Source organism: Lipophrys pholis, assembly GCF_963383615.2.
Source record: "Lipophrys pholis genome assembly, chromosome: 18".
NCBI lineage: Eukaryota > Metazoa > Chordata > Actinopteri > Blenniiformes > Blenniidae > Lipophrys > Lipophrys pholis.
Genome location: NC_137646.1, coordinates 14,173,594 through 14,193,915, shown reverse-complemented (window position 1 = coordinate 14,193,915; position 20,322 = coordinate 14,173,594). Strand labels below are relative to the sequence as shown.

Below are 20,322 nucleotides of genomic sequence, written 5' to 3'. Positions count from 1 at the left end.
TTCAACCTGGAAGAGGATCACCTACTTTCCAGGCAACACAGGATTCAGACCCCCGGAAGGCCTCAAAGTCCCGACTGCACCCAAAAAAACATTTAACGGCTTCTTTGAGATATAGAGGGGGATACTGGTCTTCGGCTCCTCGGCAGATGTGGATGTTGTGCAGCTGCCACATTACACTCTTGTTCAAAGTCCTAGTTGAGCATTTTGTTTTCAGTACTTATTATTGTTTTGGGTTTGTTGCTCTTAATACTCATTGTTTTCCAATGATGGAGATAAAATCCCTCAAAAGATGTTTCTTGTGTCAAAAGGTATGTTCCGTTATTAAAGAATATACAGAAAATCTTTCTTTATACACCAAGTATTGTGTAAAATTATTTCATGATTTTTAAATCACAGGTAACTGGCACCATGAAAATGAGGTGTAATCTGCAAAAAACTTTCCTAGAAGTTTGGGTCTTTTTAAATATCCAGTTTTTCATCTCTGCTCTCAGATTCTGAAGACAAACTGCACGGTGGTGCAGTGAACGGTCACTCTCACCCTGAAAAAAGAATAGTCCTCATATTGGTCACACTACACTACTGTAGATGTGATTGTAGTTGGTGAATGGACTTCACTTATATAGTGCTTATCAACGGAGTAAGCAACCCCAAACCACTTTGCATCGTTAATCACATTCACACACCAATGGTGGCTGTGTTTACCTTGTGATGTGCTGGCGACATGTTAGAATGGAAAGATTAGCCTCTAACATGACTTTATACCAAATTTAAACATGATACATTTAGCTATTCAATCTTTTTTATGGTTCAGAACAACCCCTTAAATTTGTAGTGCTTGTTTTTTTGGTTTGCATTACAACCATCTAAAGTGTGGAATGGTGGAACACTACGGAGCAACGCTACAAACCGCTCTGGAATTTGTATGTTTTCCTGCCCTTAAAGTCACTTAAACTCAGTGCCGAGGTTAAATAGTCTATAGTGTGTGTACCTGCAACCCTGGTCTGAAAGGAAGATAGATGGCCTTTTGAAAGCATCAATATTCCCTTAACTATAGAAGAGATGACAGTATGCACTGTAATATCCTGAGATTTCTGAAGTTACCTAGAGGGCGCTCTCGGCTCCAGGTTGGAGTTACCCGGCAGGAAGTCTAGAGAGGGGAAGATCCTGACTGTCTGCTGTGCCATGTGCTCGTAAAGAAAGCCAAACAAGCCATTTGTTGGCCCCTCCTTGAAGATTCCCGGGATCACAACGATATTTTCACTTATCACAGAGTATCTACACAATATTTGTTTAAAATCCAAAGCTCATACAAGGTTGGCAATTGGAAAAGATTGATTCAACACAGAAAAATGGAGAACATTTTTTTAAAATACAACCACATGGTACTTTTTTTTTAATGAAAGGTTCAACTACTGCTTTAAAGAAAAGAATTTACTGTCTTATAATTTACAACATATTGTATTTACATTATCTCCAGACATGTTGCTGTAACCAGGCTGCAGAGGGAGCCACAGGAGCCAACAAGCTTCTGAAACAACTCAAATGTCCAAGCTCGGCGGCTTTAAATGGTCTTTGAAGTCGCATTTAGTTCAATCGAAGGCACTTTCTGTTCATATTTGAACATATTTTCTTCTGGTGAAACCCATTTTAAAAGGTAATACTTGAATCTCACAGCCATGGTTTGTTCTGTAAGTTGGTCGCACACAGCAGGTCGGCGGGAATGAAAGGATTTCGCCTGTGAGAAGAAGAAGCGGCAACTTTCCTCGAAGACTGGTTTGACATTTCAAAGAATTATTTGTGACATGAGTCAAATGAAAGGCATGTGAGTTGTGCTGTTTCGCAGGAGTCCACGAGGAGATGCCGTCGGCTTAATGACAGACGCCGATCTCCGTCACTGTTTGCACCTATGAACCAACCAGTTTCTTACAGCCACACCAGCGAATGATTTACCTCTCACACGTCCTCGGGCCAGAAATATAAGGTCAGGCTTACAGTTCCGCTGAAGTGTCTGAGGATCATTTCCTCTTATTTCCTTGTGGTCGGAGAACCGTATCAAAAAAGTTCCCTGAAAAATCTCGTTTATTGTCCCGTTTTCCATGTAAACATCCTCCAGAGGTCCTACTGAGTCATACGGGTCTTGTTGATGGTCACCAAGCTGGCGGCTTGAATGACCCTGTAGCGCTCCCTGAGGTTCCTCCTCCTCACGTGCTCGTTGGTGATCTCGATGACGTTCGTTATGGGGAACCAGCCCTTTTGACCGTCGGACAGCCGGTTCCCTTCGTACCAGCCTGGGAAGAACAAGAAGAGACGAGGACGGGGGAGGGGAAGGGGAGGGAACAAACAGGGAAGATTTGGAGGTTTCTGTGTCGTCCATGCAAGAAAAGTCCAAACAAATCAATAAACTGCTAATGTGGAGGGTCGAGGATTGAGGCGGTCACCAGGATCGGGGTGTATACACAAGCAGAGTCGGGGGAGGGAGCATGTCAGTACGTTATGTCAGCACGGTGGACTGTCTCAACTGCATTGACTGATATGTCAATGACTGATAACAGATAATCAGATGCACTTAGTCTGCGAGGTTTATGAATGAATGAATGAACGCAGGCGCCCGTTCTTACCCTCGTTGGTTTTGCGGATGACGTTGATGATCTCCGTGGGCTCCAGGGAGAGCTCGTCTGCCTGCTGAGCAATGTATTGCTCCACACACTGTACCTGAGGACAGTCTGAATCACACACACACACACAGCAGTGAGAACATAGCCATTACAGACTCACAATATAATTCAGTGTGTGTGACAGTCCTCACCCCAGTCCTCATAAATCACTTCATCTTCATCTCCGTCCGGGTTGGTGGGGTTGGGGAAAGCCGCCATCCACCTGTGCATGTCTGACCTGCACACAGACGACCGTTCAAACAAAATAATGAAAATACGGCGTCATGTGACAAGAAATTAGTGCCAACAGAAGAAGCTTGTGTTATTTAACTCTCAAAATTACACTCAGACTGTGGATTTCTGTCTCCTCCCTCTGCCAGTAAGCATAATTACAAGAACATTGTTGGTATGCGTCCTCTTCCCCGTCGACACAATCAACAGAATGCAAGTAAACAATAATTGTGACCTTGATTGTGCGGGGAAGACAATGAAAGATGTAAGTGAGCAAGAGACCGAGTCATGTGGTGCCACTTTATACCACAACATCTCTTAAGTGCATAGATCTGGCTTTTTATGAGTTACTATTAATAAGTGCAGTAAGACCGAACTGAAAACAAACATGATGGTGAAGTCCTCAAAAAGGGATTATTATTACAGTATCTCCAGTGCAACCAGCTCTCGGCTGGACACAGTGTTTAACTTTCAAAAAGCGGAAATGAAAGTTAATACCCCTTAAGCTGCTGAGCAGTAAAGGGAACAAGCTTGATGAAAACGCTGCATCCTTTGTTCCTATAACAGCTGGTAAACTATACCGACGCTCAAAACTGAGAGGCAGACCGATACAGAAAGTTGTAATTAATTGATAAGAAACTGAATGAATGAATGTTTGATTTTCTCCTTACTGGCATCACTAAATGTGTCGTAAAATGGGATTTCCTACAAATGAGGTAATAGTTACAGTTATTGCATTAGTGAGTCGTTGTAATTCCCAGTTTGTCTTCCAACTATTTTACTAAGTAATTATCAAGCTCTGTCATGTTTACAAATCCAATCTGCCTTTTTTCGTTATAAACCTAAGGACAGATAGTGTGAACACGGTGAACTGAAGCATAATATTGTTGAAATTGCAGTTCTTTTTGTAACAGGATGGTTACAATAATTTAGAGTTCTAGTTATCTATATATTATATTGCTATGATGTATTGGTCCGGCCCACTTGAGACCAAATTGCGCTGCACGTTTTGACACCATAACACAACACATAGACGTCCATAGAACAATATCACAGTTGCTGTTTTCTTTTATTATACTATTATCATCATTACACGTACCATTAACTGGGATTTGCACTAAACATCTCCTCATCCTGACGGGAAGCAACACACACAGAGGTGTGAATACATAAAGGAATAAAGGACGTTCTCTTCGTCACGTCATGTGGCGACTCACTGAGACGGAGCTTTGAAGAGCCGCTCCATCATGCGTCCCTGGTGGTTTTCCAGCAAGGTGAGGTTGAAGCAGTGCTCGTAGGGGCTCCCGCTGGTCCCGCTGTCGTCCATCGGCTGCACCTGCACCAGGGAGCGGTGGGCGTGGTCGAGCATCACGAAACGCTCAGCGCTGTTCAAGGCAACAAACACGAAATATACGTTTAGAGGAATGAAAGCAAACAGGATGGTGGAACTGGAAATACAAACATGCACATTAAAAGTGCTCATTATATATGTCTATTGGGTATGTGTATCGTCTCATAATTGTAGATCAGTTAAAGCGTCCATGATTTACATATACTGAACAAGTATATGTAAACTGTATTTGGAGATGATTACTCAAAATCTGTATTACCCAGCAAAGAAAACTTAAAGCAAAGCTCCAGCACAGAGTACACAGGCCACTCCTGCCTCTTCAGAATCGGGTTAATGATGAACCAAGAGCGACTATGTTTGAATGTCAAGTACATAATGTGACTCTGAGGAAAGAAAAAGAACTTCAGCGCATAGAATAACCAGCAGGTACAGGTGAGGGAGCTTTTTATGTAGAATACTTGTCTTTAGGCTGCTGCTCAATCAAGGTTTACTGTAGTAGCATTTAAAATGACGTAAAGTTCTGTGGTCTAAACGGCATAATGACAGTGACGTATCCCCTCATTCTACATTCATGTTCATGATTGTTTCCACTTGCATGTCATTGTGTGTAAATAACATACAAGTTAAGCAGTTCTGCTTGACGATGACCTTTAGTTGAACCTGGCGCCCATCCACGCTTTATTTTCTCCTCAGTCCTCACAGAAGCAGTTTATCTATATCTGACACTTTCTTTTGGCCTTTTAAAACTTTCAGAGCTGCGTTCAATTGATGTAAAACGTTTCTCACTGAAATAAATCAAATGTCGAGATTCAAGTCACAATTTAAAAGCTCTATAGTTCCGTTTTGTTAAGTTGAATCCTGTGGTGATGTAGAGATCTGCAGGGAGCAGGTGAGAAGGGTTAGTAGGACGGGAAAACAGAGAGGACGCAAGGAAAGGGGAGTTTAAGTACGCAGGGTCAAGATGAAGAGTGAAGAAGAGAGTTCAGGGAGGGTGAACAGGATGGAGGTGAGTGTCAGGAGTGATCTGTGATAGAAGAGTCCCATCAGAGTTAAGGAAAAAGCTCAGCAGGTCAAGAGGAAATGCAGGTGAATAGATTGAGAAAGAAGGAGACAGACGGTGTGGGACAAAGATTCATAAAACCATAAAAATCCTAAAGGAGAAAATGGATCTGGTGGTATTTCACCAAAGAATTTGATTGTCTTCCTTCCAGTGCCAATACTCAGGATCCTTCTTCCTTTTGCTTTCTTTAGTGTTATCAGCTGAGCCTCACCCCTTCTTGGCAGTGATGACGAGCAGGTCGTTGAAGAGAAAGAGGTAAACGGGAATGAACTTCGCCCTCATGTTGAAGAGAGTCCCCCCTTTGGACATTTCCTGGAGCTCCCCCTTCTTCTCCAGATATCGATTCTGAGAGATGATCGGGATGGCCTGACAGGGGCGAATACGGAAGCCTGTTTTTAACATCAATAAATAGCTGAGCCGTTGTAAATCAGTCCTGGTCGCGCCGTGCTCGTTACCTTCAGCTTATCAAACTCCAGCGTCTTGGAGATGTGGATTAACTCCTCCATCTGTCTCATTTTCCCCACCTGGGTGTTGCACTCAACAATGATCTGCACGAGAGAAACAGAGATCGAGTTATGAAATCAGTCCAGATCCTTTTTCCTTTCACACATTCATCACAGCAGCCGTTATGTAAAAAAAACAGGACGTCTCACTGGGAGAATCAGGTTGACTCAGTGAACAAACGCTCTCTGCTCTCAGTGTCTCAGTGACACTCATGATTCACTCGTTCTATAGGAAATCCTTCACTCACACAATAGCTGACGTCAAATTTCCAGCGGCATGTGAAGCACTCGCGAGTCAAAAGATATGGATTTGCAGGGAGAGAGAGAGAGAGAGAGAGAGAGAGAGAGAGAGAGAGAGAGAGAGAGAGAGAGAGAGAGGGTAAGGAGTGGGTGGCATTTACCTTGGACACAGAAGCCAGGGCCTTGGAGGCCGTCTCCTCTTCTTTTGTCCCTTCCTTTGTCCTCTTCAGGATGTTCTGGAAACACAAACAACACTTCTATTCCTGCAGCGGACAAACAGCATCAGTAGGAATTTTATTGTATTTTTTTCCATTTAGACGCGGCGAGGTCGTAAGGTCGAGGCAAGGTGAGTCAAGAGGTCAAAAGGCGGCGGCGAGTTTGAGTGGTGAAGATTATGGCGAGAATGAGGAGATTCCTCACAGCCGAACACCGTGATGAACTCGCACCGATTCCTTTCAGCGGCTCGCAGAGGGTAGAAGAGAAGGGTCACTTACCCACAGTGCATCGTGGCATTTAGTTGCATGCTTAAGGAAAATATTTAAAGATTGCAAAAGTGTCTTTGTTGCCACATTCCGCCGATGTCACGTGACACGGTCCTCCTGAGATATTTTTCCACAGGGCCACAGCCTGCGTTCCCGCCTCAAATATCCCCTTTGTAGGATTTGATGGTGACGCCGCTCACCTCAATCAGCATTTTGATGCGTGTAATCCGCTGGAAGGGCAGCAGCAAGAAGGACATGAAGGGCAGCCGCTGGCAGTGCGGAGACTCCTGCAGCCGGGCGATGACTGCGGCAAACTGGACATTGTTCTTCCTGCAGATACGCAGGAAACCACAACGTAAAGCGTCACCGTACGATCAAATCATCTTATCTTTGCTTCACGCTCTCCTCACATGAGTATCGTGTACGTCTTCTCCTGGTAGATTTGGTTGCGGACGTAGTCGATGTAGGCGGGGAAGTTGTGCTGGGAATGGTAGTGGATGATGTCGCAGATGTCAGCAAAAACCATTTCCTCAAATATGCGGTTCTCCAGGTCCTTCAAGAACCTGCGGCGTCAAATGAAGGAATCATCAGATTTTTAAAAGCGAAACAGTTGAAGGAATCGTGTTATGAAATTTCTGTCATGACAGTCTGATAAAAGGAACAAGACAATCGAGCACAGGATGTTGGGACAGTTCACCACAGTGAGTGTGTGCACGCTGCTTTTATTAGTGCAAAGGTGTGACGTGACAAACTAAAGATTCGGTATGCACGTCCAGTCCACTGGCACACTGACCCAGTGGTCTGTAACAACTGGGTGCAGCTTCGAGTTTACATAGTGAAATAATTATTATTACTAATACTGAAAATAGTGAAAAGAGTAAAATTCTCCATTTCAATCAACAGAACGTTTTTCTGATAAACAAAGGCATCTGCTATTGTATTTAGTGCAAAGTTACTTTGAAAGAGTTCCTGAAAAAGCAGCAATAAACTAATTTTGAGATATTATTAAGGAAAGTTATATTTCATAATCACTTGGTAATGCACTGAAGAGTAGTTTTTTAAAGCATGATGAGGAGGAGACGAAAAATAATGATCTTTTCTTAATTCTTTGGATTTTTTTTATTGCCTCTCTGATATTCCACATAACATAAATCACCTATAAATGTCATCATTTGGCTTGCAAAAGCTCATATATACAACAATCAGTTTCTTCAGAAACTGTGGCCAGAAATATATATATATATTATTTTATTTTTTGGAATATACATATGACTTACTTCTTGTTTTAATGAGCAAATTGTCACAGTGAATGAATATACTTCCTACCAACAATACACATGGTGAAAATAGGAGTAAAATAATGATTCATTTGAGACACAACTCAGAAATAAAAAAAAATTTAAATAACAATTGAGCTGGAAAATATAAGTATATGTTGAAAAATGCTATTGAAAAGTTCATGTTTATTGCAGTGTAATTTCTACTGTCATTGATTCAGTCACTATACGGTGGACAGACTGGCACTATGTTGTTTTATATTTGTTGCATGTAAGATGATGGAATAATTAGAAATTTATTATTTTTTTCAAACATAAAAATGATGAGTAATAAATTATGTTAAACAAAACAACAAGAAAAAAACTAAAAAGTATATACTTATACATTCCTGCCTCCTTCTTACAATACACATATACATTAACAAATATACATCATCCTCTCACCTAATGCTCATCTCTGTCCATTGCTTAGATAAGAAATCATAATTATGAGTATAAATTACAAAACAAAATGCAAATATTCTAAAGAAACACACGATCTTGAAATATTTCAGTTCATGTGTAATTAATCTATAATATCGGCAAGAGTTAATCTGATGGGATTATTTTATTGTGTTATAATGTTTTTGAGCTGATAAAATCATTTTGGAGTGTTGCCAGCATCTGTCTTCAAAACACAATAAATTGCATTGTTATTCTTGACCTTATCACATGTTGTGGTGCCACATACAAAGTGACATCGTGGTGGGTCAAGTCATAAACAAATCGTCCTTTATTCTCGTCCTTCCTTTCTTCTGCTCCTTCTCACCTCTCGCTGACCTCGCGGACCCTCAGGATGTTGGAAAAGAGGGTTTTCCTCTCTCTGATGATCATGGTGTCCTCCAGCTCCCGGCTGTCCATGAAGTGCTCGGTCAGGACCCGCAGCGATCGCAGGTAAGACGTCTCCGAGGTCAGAACCTCAAACATACTCTGAGCGGAGGAAGGTCAACGCATGAGTCCCGTGTTAAACACTCTGCACAGAATTGCACATTTACAATCGGCAAGCCAGACTTCCACACAAAACCATCCCTGAGGAACTCCCTGTTTTAAATTCCACAATGTTGGAAAGCTTATTCTTTTTCCTTTTCATTTTTGATGGACGAGCACGGATGATGTGCACATTGTTTCTGCCAATGTCAAATAGACCGAATGCTTGGATGATAAACATCTGAAGAAACAAGACACAGTCGGAATGTAACTATTTAACAGAGAGCCGGACCCCTCCCCCTCCTGGCGGTCCGCTCACACGCTGATGTGGGACTGTTCTGCAACAACAACTCACAACTCATTCGGCTCTGCTCACACCTCAAATACATGCTGATTACATGTGTGGCGTCCTTCAATCAGGCTCTGCAGCTTTGTAACAATAAATCACAAGTTGGCAAACAACTAATTGTATTTGTCTCTGCAACTTTGCTGCTAGATTGATTGAAAAACTGAAGCTATAGTGATTTATGTATGTATGTATGTATGTATGCATTTATTCAGAATCAAAAGCTTATTTCCTGCACTTTTTCATCATCATTTTCTACTTGATGGACTGCAGCAATAAGCAATGATTGTTTTTTTTTAAATCCCACCAGCAGCTTTCTAACATTTTCTTCTTCTTTGATTCAGAGTCTTGGGGCTGTAACTAAAGCAGGAACTCCAACGCATCACTTCCAGTACTCTGTATTTTTTAGCCTTAAAAACTGCTGTGTAATGTTGGAAAGTCCACCCCGTGCTTGTAAAAGCTTTTATGAACTCCATAGAGGATGGATCAATAGCACATTGGAGCAGAAAGTTGTACAGTGAAGCCAGAATGGACTCTGATTTATGTAAAAGCGTCACATTATTACTTTATGACATGAGAGAGAACTTGATCCTACATCTCCAGTTTCTCCTCTCAGCCTTATTGATCTCTCTCTCTGTGGAAACTCGTCAGCGTGCATTAGCGTCTCCTTCCTCTCACCTCCTGGTACTTGCACTGTTCGGGCGTGAGCTGCTCCAGGACGCCGCTGTCCCGCACCGTCTGGAGGTCCTGCCACAGAGTGCTCTGTCCCGGAGTGGGCACCGGGCTGCTCCTGGGTCCTCCGTTTCCAGTCAGAGACGCACCTCCACCTCCACCTCCACCTCCAGCTCCAGCTCCAGCTCCAGCTCCAGCTCCAGCTCCACCTCCACCTAGAGACCCCGAGCGACGGGCTGTCCAGTCCACAGTGAAGTCCACACTAGTTTTACTGATGTTACGACAAACGGTCTGACGCCGGATCTCCTTTGTGATGACTGTGGCGCGGTATGTCTGGTACAAAGGCTCTGGAAGAAAAAGGAAAACACGATTGAAACAATTCAATCAATAACTTGTGACCGGCTCCAGCTTCTTATGCCGCTGTGGCGTCTGACTCGAGTTTATTACTCGTGTAATTAAAATAAATCGTGTTGACAGATAATAGCTGGACGGTCATATTCAATCAGATGTAAAGATGGACGCTCCATGGCTGATTGTCTTCTGTTAAAAGCATCAGCATCATACTTTTGGTTTTGTTATGCTTGGTTGTGAAGTGCGAACCTTACCATCCTGCAGCCTGGACTCCCAGTTTAATGAAATGTCCCCCGAAAGAGAGTCGCTCCTGAGAAAGTCCCAAAAAAGACAAGAGTATTAATAAGGATCTATAAGACAAACTCTTGACAGCAGTGAGGCGGGACGGAGAGTTCATCCTGATTTTGTTGGAAACTATTTTCAGATGTGGATCAAAATACATTTAAGTGTATTTTCAAGAGCAGGACAACAAATGGTGCACTTTCAATAAAATAAGAACGCTTTCCAGACGGAAGTAGATGGAGATGCGATTTTAGTTTATTATGGGTGTTTATGTAATAATAATATGCTGCATTAGTTTTCTTCTTGCATATCAACATTAGATGGAATGAAGGAATTGGAAACTCACAGCTCGTCCAGTGAGTTTTCTTTCTCTTCTTCATTTCCTTCACTCTCATCCCCTAACAGAAAGAAAGGGAAGTAAACAGCGTCACTGCGTTGGGTTGCCCGGCTCGGCTCATCATGACGCTCTTTGTTGAGCACAAACCTTTCTTCTGCGTGAGGGACTGCAGGGAGACGCTGCTCAGCCTCCGGGGGTCTGTCTTTGGTGGCGGCGGCGGCGGCGGCCTGCAGGGTACCAGGGGGCTGCTGGGAGCGGGCGGGGTGACCGCTCTCTGAGGGCTCAGCCCACTGGCAGAGGAGCTGCTGGGTGAAGAGGGTCGCAGCGAGCGCCACTCGTCCGGGGTGGGCTGTGGAAGAGGGATGCCGGGCCGCTGCACCGGCGTGGGGGAGGAGCGGACGTCCTGGATCACCGGCATCCTCGGTGGGATGGCGGGCGGGACGTCGTACGCACTCGTCGCGGATTCCGCGTTGATATTAAAGTCGTAGGAGGGGTCCGAGGTGCTGGAGGACAGTTTACCGTGGCGGGCCGGCTTGCGCACTTTGATTTGAGGAATCTCCATTTCCCGGGTTTGTTTAGGATCGACCACAGGAAGTGTGACCTCGTAAATATTTTCGTCCATGTGTTGGGCAGGTCTGGGGTGAACTGGTGGCGACTGGCCACGTTTCGGGGGAACGGGAGGAGATTGGGAGCGAATGACAGTGAGGGAGCTGAGGATGATGTGAGGGCCCGGGTCCGAGCGCCTCCTGTGACCCTCCCCGATCAAAATGTCCAAGTTATGATGGAACTTCTTTTTTTCTTGTCTGAACACGTCGTTCTCATCAACCACAGAAGTCCTGTCCACCTCATCCACCGCCTCACTGTCCCATTCCCGTCCTCGCCCAACCTTCAACTCCTCCTCCTCCTCCTCCGGCTCCTCCCAGTACTCCTCCTCTTCCTCCTCCTCCTCTTCCTCCTTCAGATCCTTAATGTCCACCATCTCTCCACCTCCACTCTGCTGCTCACCATCTTCCAAATCCACAGGGACCCAGATCAGCTTCATGCCGGTCCGCTGCAGGTGGCACACGCAGCTGCAGCCGGGGTTACAGGAGGGGCCGAGAGGCCAGTCCGGACTGTGCTCCGCCTCCACCTCACCTCCTCCCACCAGCTCCACCTCCACCTCCTTTCCATCGGGCGCTGCGTTAGAAAACAAAACACAGAAAAAGTGTTTGCGATGATTTTTGCTTTTCCAGGACATGCAGACAGACAGACAGACAGGGAAGCCCACTTTCACTAAAATGAGCGCTGGACTGCCGAGTCAGCAGTTCATCACTATGCAAATGCAGCACGTTTGAAAGTGCCGTGTTCAAATATTCATGGAAACTTTTGAAGCGATGCAAAGGAAACATCCAATATTGACAAAAGAAAATGGAAGCGGCGGTTGAGATGGAGGGCAGGGAGTTAGAACAAAGGTTGAATGGGTCAGACAGTTGGTACGTGATGAGCAGGACAATGAAGACAGAAAAAAAAAAAGCAATGAGTCATATTTAGTAAATTAGCGAGGTAAAAGAATGTATATTTGAGCATGGACATTTGTGTTTTTTGTGATAACTCCTACTCAAAATATCCAGTATGTGATTAAAGGCCGTTCTTTGAGACTTTGAAGAGAAATAAATATTTTATCTAGCATTTATATTTAAAATCTGCTTAATTTAAACAATCATTTAGACTGAGAAAATCCACACAGATCCAACCATTTGTAGCACACTAAAGTATCTAGAAAAATGAATTTCCCACAAAAATAATAAAACTTCCTCGGAGCAATGGCTTTAAGTGTGCACAGTACTACATTTATGTGCAATGTACTTCCATCAAGATTTGAGCCAATTACATGGTCAGGGGTTTAAATAAAAAGACATTTAAATACCTGTTTACGCAGCTCTAACCTGCAGGGTTAGCAAGCTGTTTGTTTGTAACCAGGAACCAAAACAAGGGAAGTGATCGTAGAGCGACAACGTGCGACAAGACCAAATCTCTGCCAAATCAGATTAATGTAAAAACGTGTTTTCGTTTGTGTCCTTCTCCTGCTGGCTGATTGTTAATCATGGTAAAGCAAAGGGAGGCATCCTGCAGAAGTGGTACATAGATCAAAACTCCAAAATCACACATTGACACGCAAACAAAATAAATAAATCACACATTCCCCTATTTCCAGTAAACACAACTTCCTGTTTTCATATCCTCGTAACTCTGGAGGCCACACATTATCATTTTTGTTTCAGTTCCACTCATGAAGACACGCATGCAGACGATCACCTGACCGACTGGTTTAGCAGAACACTGCAGCAGCGCCACACCTCCGTCTGAAAACTCAGTGACGACACGCCACGTTTGGTTTCCAAACTGCTTCCACTGCTAACAGAAGCTGTGAGTGAAACTTTCAGAGGATGTGTTGACCGGAATCCACGCCAACGACGGCGGAATTAAAACATCTCAGCTGTGCATTCTCTCGAAGGTCTTATCGGAGGACGAGTGTCCTGAGGGCTGCGTGGCGTGCAGGGCGTAGCTAACGATATGAGACAGCATTCCCAAAGCAGTACACCAGTCGCCTGGCAACAATGGTGTCAGTACATTTGCTTGAGGGGCTGAATATTCTCCATTCTGCACAACTAAAATCATCTTTAATTAAGTTGTTTTTTTTCTCAATTTTTACATAACTGAGTCAAAACCTAAAAATAAAGTTGAATTGAAAGACTCGTACCTGATCGGCCTCCGTCCTCAGTGACACCGCCACCCTCATCTCCTGTCATGCTGTCCTGTTTCTTCAGAAAGCACCTCCTCTTCACAGGCAGCGGCGGCACCTGCTCTGTGGCCAGCTGAAGCTGAAGGCCGGGGGGATCTAGTCTGGGCCTCACTGTTGGCGGTTGTCTGAACTGTTTGCTTGGTTTTCCTTCCGTTGTACCATTGGTGGGCTTTTCCACCGGCTCATCTGGTTCCTTTTTACTGAACTTGTTCACGATCCTCTTCACCTTCCCACCAGAAAGGCCTTTCTCTCCCAGAGGAGAAGAGGCAGGTTGTGGTTTTGGGGGGATCTCTGGTTTGGGTTTGGCTTCGTGCTTGAGGGGCGGGGGCGACACGGACCTTTCCTGGATAGACATGGCGACTGGAGGGTGTCTTCTCCGACAAAGTCTTTCACTCACTGTCCCGACCAATCAGAGGTCTGGCTTCGAGGGCAAAGGTCAGCGTGAGCATGTCTTCATCACCTGATAACAAGATGAAAAAGAAAAAAACAAACAATGTAGTTGAAATCACATTCATGGTCAGATTGGTTGACGTCTCAATCATCAGTTGCAGAAATAATATATATTCTGAAATAAATTGTAATTGAGTCCAGTGTACATCTTATGACAGTATTTATTCTTTCCTCACATTTAAGCACATGTTGGACTCGATATCAAATATTTTGGTTGAACATTTGGTTCACTTGTTTTCAGTTGTGAATGTTACTCTAAAGTCATGTCGATAATCAAATGGATTAGATTTTTACACGTCACATACACACACAAGTATGGCAGTGAAATGCACCCGACTGTAAATAAACATTGACTGTAGTGAGTTACACAACAGACCACAAAGTGTTTCCTTAACAGCACAATCCCAAGTCAGACTTTGAACTCTGAGCTATAAACACCCCGACGGGAAGGCTTTGGATCAAAATGGTCTCTGTGCTGTAAGGAAATCAGCCGAGCAGCTCAAGTTTGGGAGTTCTAGATGTACTTTCTAGCTGTGGCAAAAGATTCGGCATTTCCATATTAAGAGGTTTCCTCAATTCTTTTTGTATATTGATCATGTGACTCCTGATGAATGAGAAAGATGAGCGGATTAAGAAACTCTTTTAAAAATGGTTTCAAGACGGACGTTAGGCTTCTTAAATCGCACTATTTCACCATAAAATTTCAGCTGATGTGTGAAGTGACTATCAGATTGTCTTTTATCTTGGCACCTCTGGGATATATTAGCGGAACAAATTTGACCTTAAAGTTCACGTATTGAAAGCAGGAGAGTTGGACACTCGTGTGGATTTGACAGAGTGACTGTATCTGCAAAGCTGCAGGGTCCAACTGAGGTTTTCAAGCGACGGAAACACGTGAACCTGCGAATTGTCAGGGGCAGCCAAAGCTCATTGTACAGGCTGTCTGGTGTTGTTTGATCGAACTGCTCAAATTCCTGCAGCCGTTAAAGATGTCACATGATAGAGTGGATCAAAGTTTAGGATGTATCTACACTATTTATGTGTGTATGGGGCAGCAAGTCGGTCTTATTGTTATGGCCTGTTGGCGTGTGTGTGTGTGTGTGTGTGTGTGTGTGTGTGTGTGTACATTGGTTTTGTGTTAAGTTGAAATTACATTCATTTTATTTGAAAAGTGCAACTGAAAGTGTCCAAGTGGTAAAAACGCCATGAGACCCAGATAAACTCAGATAAAACTGAAGTTATTTCATTGAGCCCAAAACATCTGAGAGACAAATGATGTCAACATAAAGTAACACTGGATTGTATTGATTTGTCCTCCAGTAGCACTGAGAGGAACCTGGGAGTTACTTTTGACTAGTACTTATCCTTCAACTCAGCAGCAAGAGTACTGACAGGAAGTACTAGCTTCTTTTCATTGGCTTCCCATTGAATAGAAATATAGTTTAGAATCCTTCTTTTAACTTGTAAAACTCTTAACAACCTTAACAACTCTACATTCCTGCAGGATCTCTGACAGTAAAACTGAAAGTTCCTAGTTTGAGCCTCCTGCCCCAGGTTAATGAGCACAGGCAACACTGATTCACTCACATATAAAGCTGTTGCATGCAAATCACCAAATTGGTCAAAATAAACTTCTAGATCGCCTACAAACTACATCAAGGGGACAGTGACCATATTTGATAACTTCTGTGATGCAGTGTATTTTCAAATACACGACCAAGGTCTTTGCTGAGTCATATCCAAGCTCCTTAGTTGCAGACGACACATTATATTGTAGGATGAGCAGACGCAATGGCGTGTAGAAAGTCTTCTGCAGACACCCAGTGACGGAATCATCCCGTTCACCAATTATTTTCTTATCTAGAAATGTGAAATGTGTGATTTTGGTTTGGTTATTCAATGGAAGCTCAGAATTCCACATTTTGAGTTAACTGGGAAGCCTAATTACACAAAAGTATTTTCTCCGCTGAGTGTTTGGTTATGTAACAAACTCCTGTTCTGTTCAGGGTCACATGCTTATTACATTAATTGTCAGCTGTAACACCATGTATTCACATTAGCTCCGCCTTGTTTTCGGTTGCCCTGCAGGTTAAAAAGCCACAAACGCTGCTGCCACACCGACTTTCCAAACAATATGTGTCTTTATACTGTAATAAGGTTAAAAACGCTGTGTGAGCACAGAGCCATTCAATCATTCACGAGATGAAGTCAGTCAAAGCAAACAGCCACAGAGAGCGCTCGTCTATAAAAAGGATCTATAATATGAAATATGATGACAATGAATTCCCTTTCCATTCCGGGTGACCAAATGGCCACGAAGCAGATTCTCCTGATCACATGTTTCTTTTCCTTTTTCTGAGTGTGCGACAGCTGATGCAATCCCAAAACCCAGTGAGGGTTATTAGTCATCCTCTGAATCACGCAGAGCCGAGATCCACGGCAAGTAAAGTCCTGAACGGACGAGCAAACCGAACATGTCAGCAATTAGGACCCGTGCATTCCTGAACAGACGAGTCAAAAAAAACTAAAACATTTTAGGCTGTTTGGAATAAAAAAAAAACATCTGTTATGCCTCCGTCTGGTCCAATGTGATGTCAAATTTGTAACTGATGCTTAAAACCACTGAACTGTGACCGGAGAAAACCTCATGCAAGGCAGGGCAAATCTGTTTATAGCTGTATGAAGAGAAAGTTACAATAGTCCAGCCGTTCTGAAAATGAATGCAGGAACAATCTTTTGATACTTAAAATACTTTTTCAGATGTAGTAAGTTGATATAGTTATTGTCTTTGATTGTTGAATTTCAGATCTGAATCCATAATTACATGAGGGCTGATATGAGTGTTGACCTTTAACTTTTATTCTTTGGGGCCAAAAACAATAACCTCCATTTTTTTCTGGATTAAGTTGTACAAATTTCTGACACGTCATTTAATTTATCATGCACACAAACCCAAAGAGACTTGAACCAGTGTTATCAATAAGGGGCGGGAGCGCAAACCACTGCCCCACTGTGCCGCATGAACTTCATGAATTCATAACCTTCGCCAACGAACGTTGGGGTGAAGGGTCAAAAAAAGGACTTTCATCGTGACGCGGTCAGTTTTAATCCGATTGATGTCAAACTAACGAGATGTTCAGTTTTCAACCCCAGGTTGCAGGTGGCCACTTTCTGTTTTTCAAAAGTATGTGGTAAATGCTTATTTATTTACAAACCCATTTCTGGATTTAATTCACCAACTAGATATATATATATATATATAACTTAATTAAAGTGGTTTGTAGAGTTGCTGAGAGCTATGAAAACAATTATCGTAATAACAATAACACCAGTGTCTTTAAACACTATATCATTTTTCATTGATATATTGATTGATAACATACACTCAGTGCATTAAAAACATCCGATTTGGATATTTTGTTATTATATTAGAAAAACATCATTATATTGTAGGAACTCAGCAGGTGAAAGGTGTCATTTTCTTTTTAGTATCAAGACCTTTGTAAGAGTTAAGACATGAAATACGTGTGAATCTGGTCGACTTCCTATCAAATAAAGATTGAGTTTAGTTTAAGCTTAATGGGAACAGATCACTGTCTTCAAATATGTTCTCAATTTCAATCAAAATGTGTACTTCTCTACATATGCTGATATTAAGTTTCTTATATGGATTCACCCTCAATAGCAGTTCTGTTTTTATTTTCTCTTCTAACAGGGGTGTCAAACATAAGGCTCATGGGTCAAAACCAGCCCGATCACCATTAGTGCAGCGTAATGCTATAGTGCAGCCTTGACTTGCACGCACACAGAACCAGCAGCTGGCTGTGACTTACAGAGTGCACCGGCTCGTCAGACTGGTTTCACAGTCACTGAGCTTATTATCAAGAGAAAAACTGTCTCATGTTACGGCTTGAACTAAACAACTGTAGCAAATTAAATATCTGTAGTCCCGCGGCGTGGGGATGCTTCACAGGTACACAGACAGGCTTAAATAGCTTTTTTTTTTTTCCTTGGTTATAAAGCAACTCAGAGTTTAGGAGAACACATCATCATACTGTGCGTGGGCGTGTGCAGAAAGTTGGTCTCAGTTTTTCCCCTCCGGTTATTATCATTGTCCACAGAGCGACATAAACCTTCAGGAGGGTGTGTTCGTCCACAAAGTGCTCATGTACACAGTGGCGACAACACAATCCCATTGTGGGGGATATATTCACCAGTATATGAAATGAGACTGAGAAACACTTCACTTTCTCTTCAGCAGACTTCACCTCCTTTGTGTCCACGTGCTCTATTGACCTGGTTAGTTCAATAGCCGGACCCCCACACACTCACCCACACACACACACACTCACACACACACACTCACACACACACACACACACACACACACACACACACACACACACACACACACACACACACACACACACACACACACACACACACACACACACACTCCTGAGGCTGGGTCAGTGGGTCACTCATTCACTCCAGGAAGTGTGAGTGTCCCAGTAAGGCCAATACATACCAGATACGGTGTGATCCAATCAGAGCAGCTTGAGAACAATCTTTAAGTGCTCAAAGGGGCCGTGCATTAACACAATGCTGTGTATGACTGCATACAGTGCGCCATCTGCTCTGGATATAATGGCTTATTGAAAAATGGGTAGGGGGGGCTTTAAGAGAGTGAAGATATATGTGATGAGCCGCTACCTCCATGCTGGCCAGGAAGACGTGGAAAAGGTGTGTCAGGAAGGAGAATAGTGCACATGGGGAAGAAATACAGGGTTTCCCTATAAGTGCACGTGTAAATATAAATGTGTTGTTAAGGTGTTCTAATATTATAAAAACATCACACAGCAGACGATGATGGTGTGAGGAATGACGTCAGTCAGAAAACTATAAACAAAACGTTAATGTGTGTAAAACAATAACGTTAAACAGAAAAAAGCATTAGAATAAATAAAGGAATTGATTCAAATGTGTGTGTTCGGTTGTTTCGAGTTAATGATCCAGTAGATGATGTGATCCAGCACTTCTTCAGAAACAGGTGCTCTCAGACACACAGCAACCAAACCGCACCTCCTAAACTCACAATCAACAACTCATTCCATGTGAAAAAAAGGAATAAAAATACAAAAAGAAACACAGAAACTCACCAGAGCTGGTTACACATGTTTACATGTTTCTCGGAGCGGTCCGGAGCGCAGGTACAGGAGTTTACTTTCACCTAAAAAAACTCGAGCCGGAAACAAATAGAAACTGTTTTTAAAGAGGCTGGAATGCTAAAGAATATTATTTAAAGAGAGGGACAAATAAAAGTCCGCCTCGGTTGATTGTGGGTGTTGTGACAGGATTGTTGTGTGAGCTCCCATCACCCCGCTGCTGCCTGTGTCTCCTCTTTGTTAGAGGCGTTTGAGAAGAGGGGTGAGGGAGGGGGGCGAAGGGGAGGAGGAGGAGGAGGAGGAGAAGGAGGAGGAGTGTCAAGTTACCCAGTGTGAGATACGACGAATCTTCCTCTGGAGACCTTTCAGATAAAGACCAATGATATTACGATAGAATAGAATAGAATAGAATAGAATTTATTAATCCCACCTTCTGAAACACAACTTTACACAGCGGAACTCTCATACAACATTTGACCTATTTATAGTTTTTATGCTTCTACCTTTATTTAATTACTGTACGGATTTTTATGTTTATTTGTAATTTATATGTATCTTTATTTAAAGAGGAGAAGTCATGGACAAGTTCATTACATATTGTTTAATGAAAGAATTTTTGAAATGTGGTCATCACAGGAACTATTCACACGAGCGAGCGAGCGAGCGAGCGAGCGAGCGCCCGCTCACACACACACACACACACACACACACACACACACACACACACACACACACACACACACACACACACACACACACACACACACACACACACACACACACACACACACACGCACACGCACACTCATTCATAATTTTAATCCAATAAATGTTTCCTTTACACTGTCGCTTATGTTTGCTCAAGTGGAATTGTTAAGTTTTCTCTGTAAAAGTGCCTTAAAATAAAGATATTCATGAAATTATACAAATTATAAAAGTATTTGTGCCAACCAAAAACACTATAAATATATTGAAAATATGGTTCACACCTTTTAAAAGGCTGTTTTCCTAACATTTTACTAAGTGATATTTTTGTGAGTTCTGTTTGCCTTATTTTCAAGTCCTTATTATGTTTCTTCAAGAGGAAATGTTGTTGCTGAACTTTATTCATCTTTAGCTTTCCTGTAATTAAGGTCCCAAAAAGGTAAATAATTTTCACCTCACACACCAGGA

General features: G+C 42.8%; 1 protein-coding gene across 1 annotated transcript; it reads right to left on the bottom strand.

Annotated features, from left to right (window-relative positions):
• Positions 1–1,208: 1,208 nt before the first annotated feature.
• arhgef15b (Rho guanine nucleotide exchange factor 15b) lies at positions 1,209–19,405 on the bottom strand. The gene is made up of 16 exons (XM_080486073.1): positions 19,144–19,405; positions 13,493–13,994; positions 10,900–11,928; positions 10,762–10,813; positions 10,388–10,443; positions 9,789–10,129; positions 8,607–8,767; positions 6,932–7,084; positions 6,722–6,851; positions 6,201–6,275; positions 5,752–5,844; positions 5,508–5,662; positions 4,103–4,270; positions 2,807–2,892; positions 2,619–2,723; positions 1,209–2,288 (listed from the first exon to the last, which is right to left on the bottom strand). The coding sequence occupies exons 2-16, from the start codon at positions 13,887–13,889 to the stop codon at positions 2,119–2,121; spliced, it is 3,171 nt and encodes a 1,056-aa protein (XP_080342199.1). The 5' UTR covers positions 13,890–13,994; positions 19,144–19,405; the 3' UTR covers positions 1,209–2,118.
• Positions 19,406–20,322: the final 917 nt, after the last annotated feature.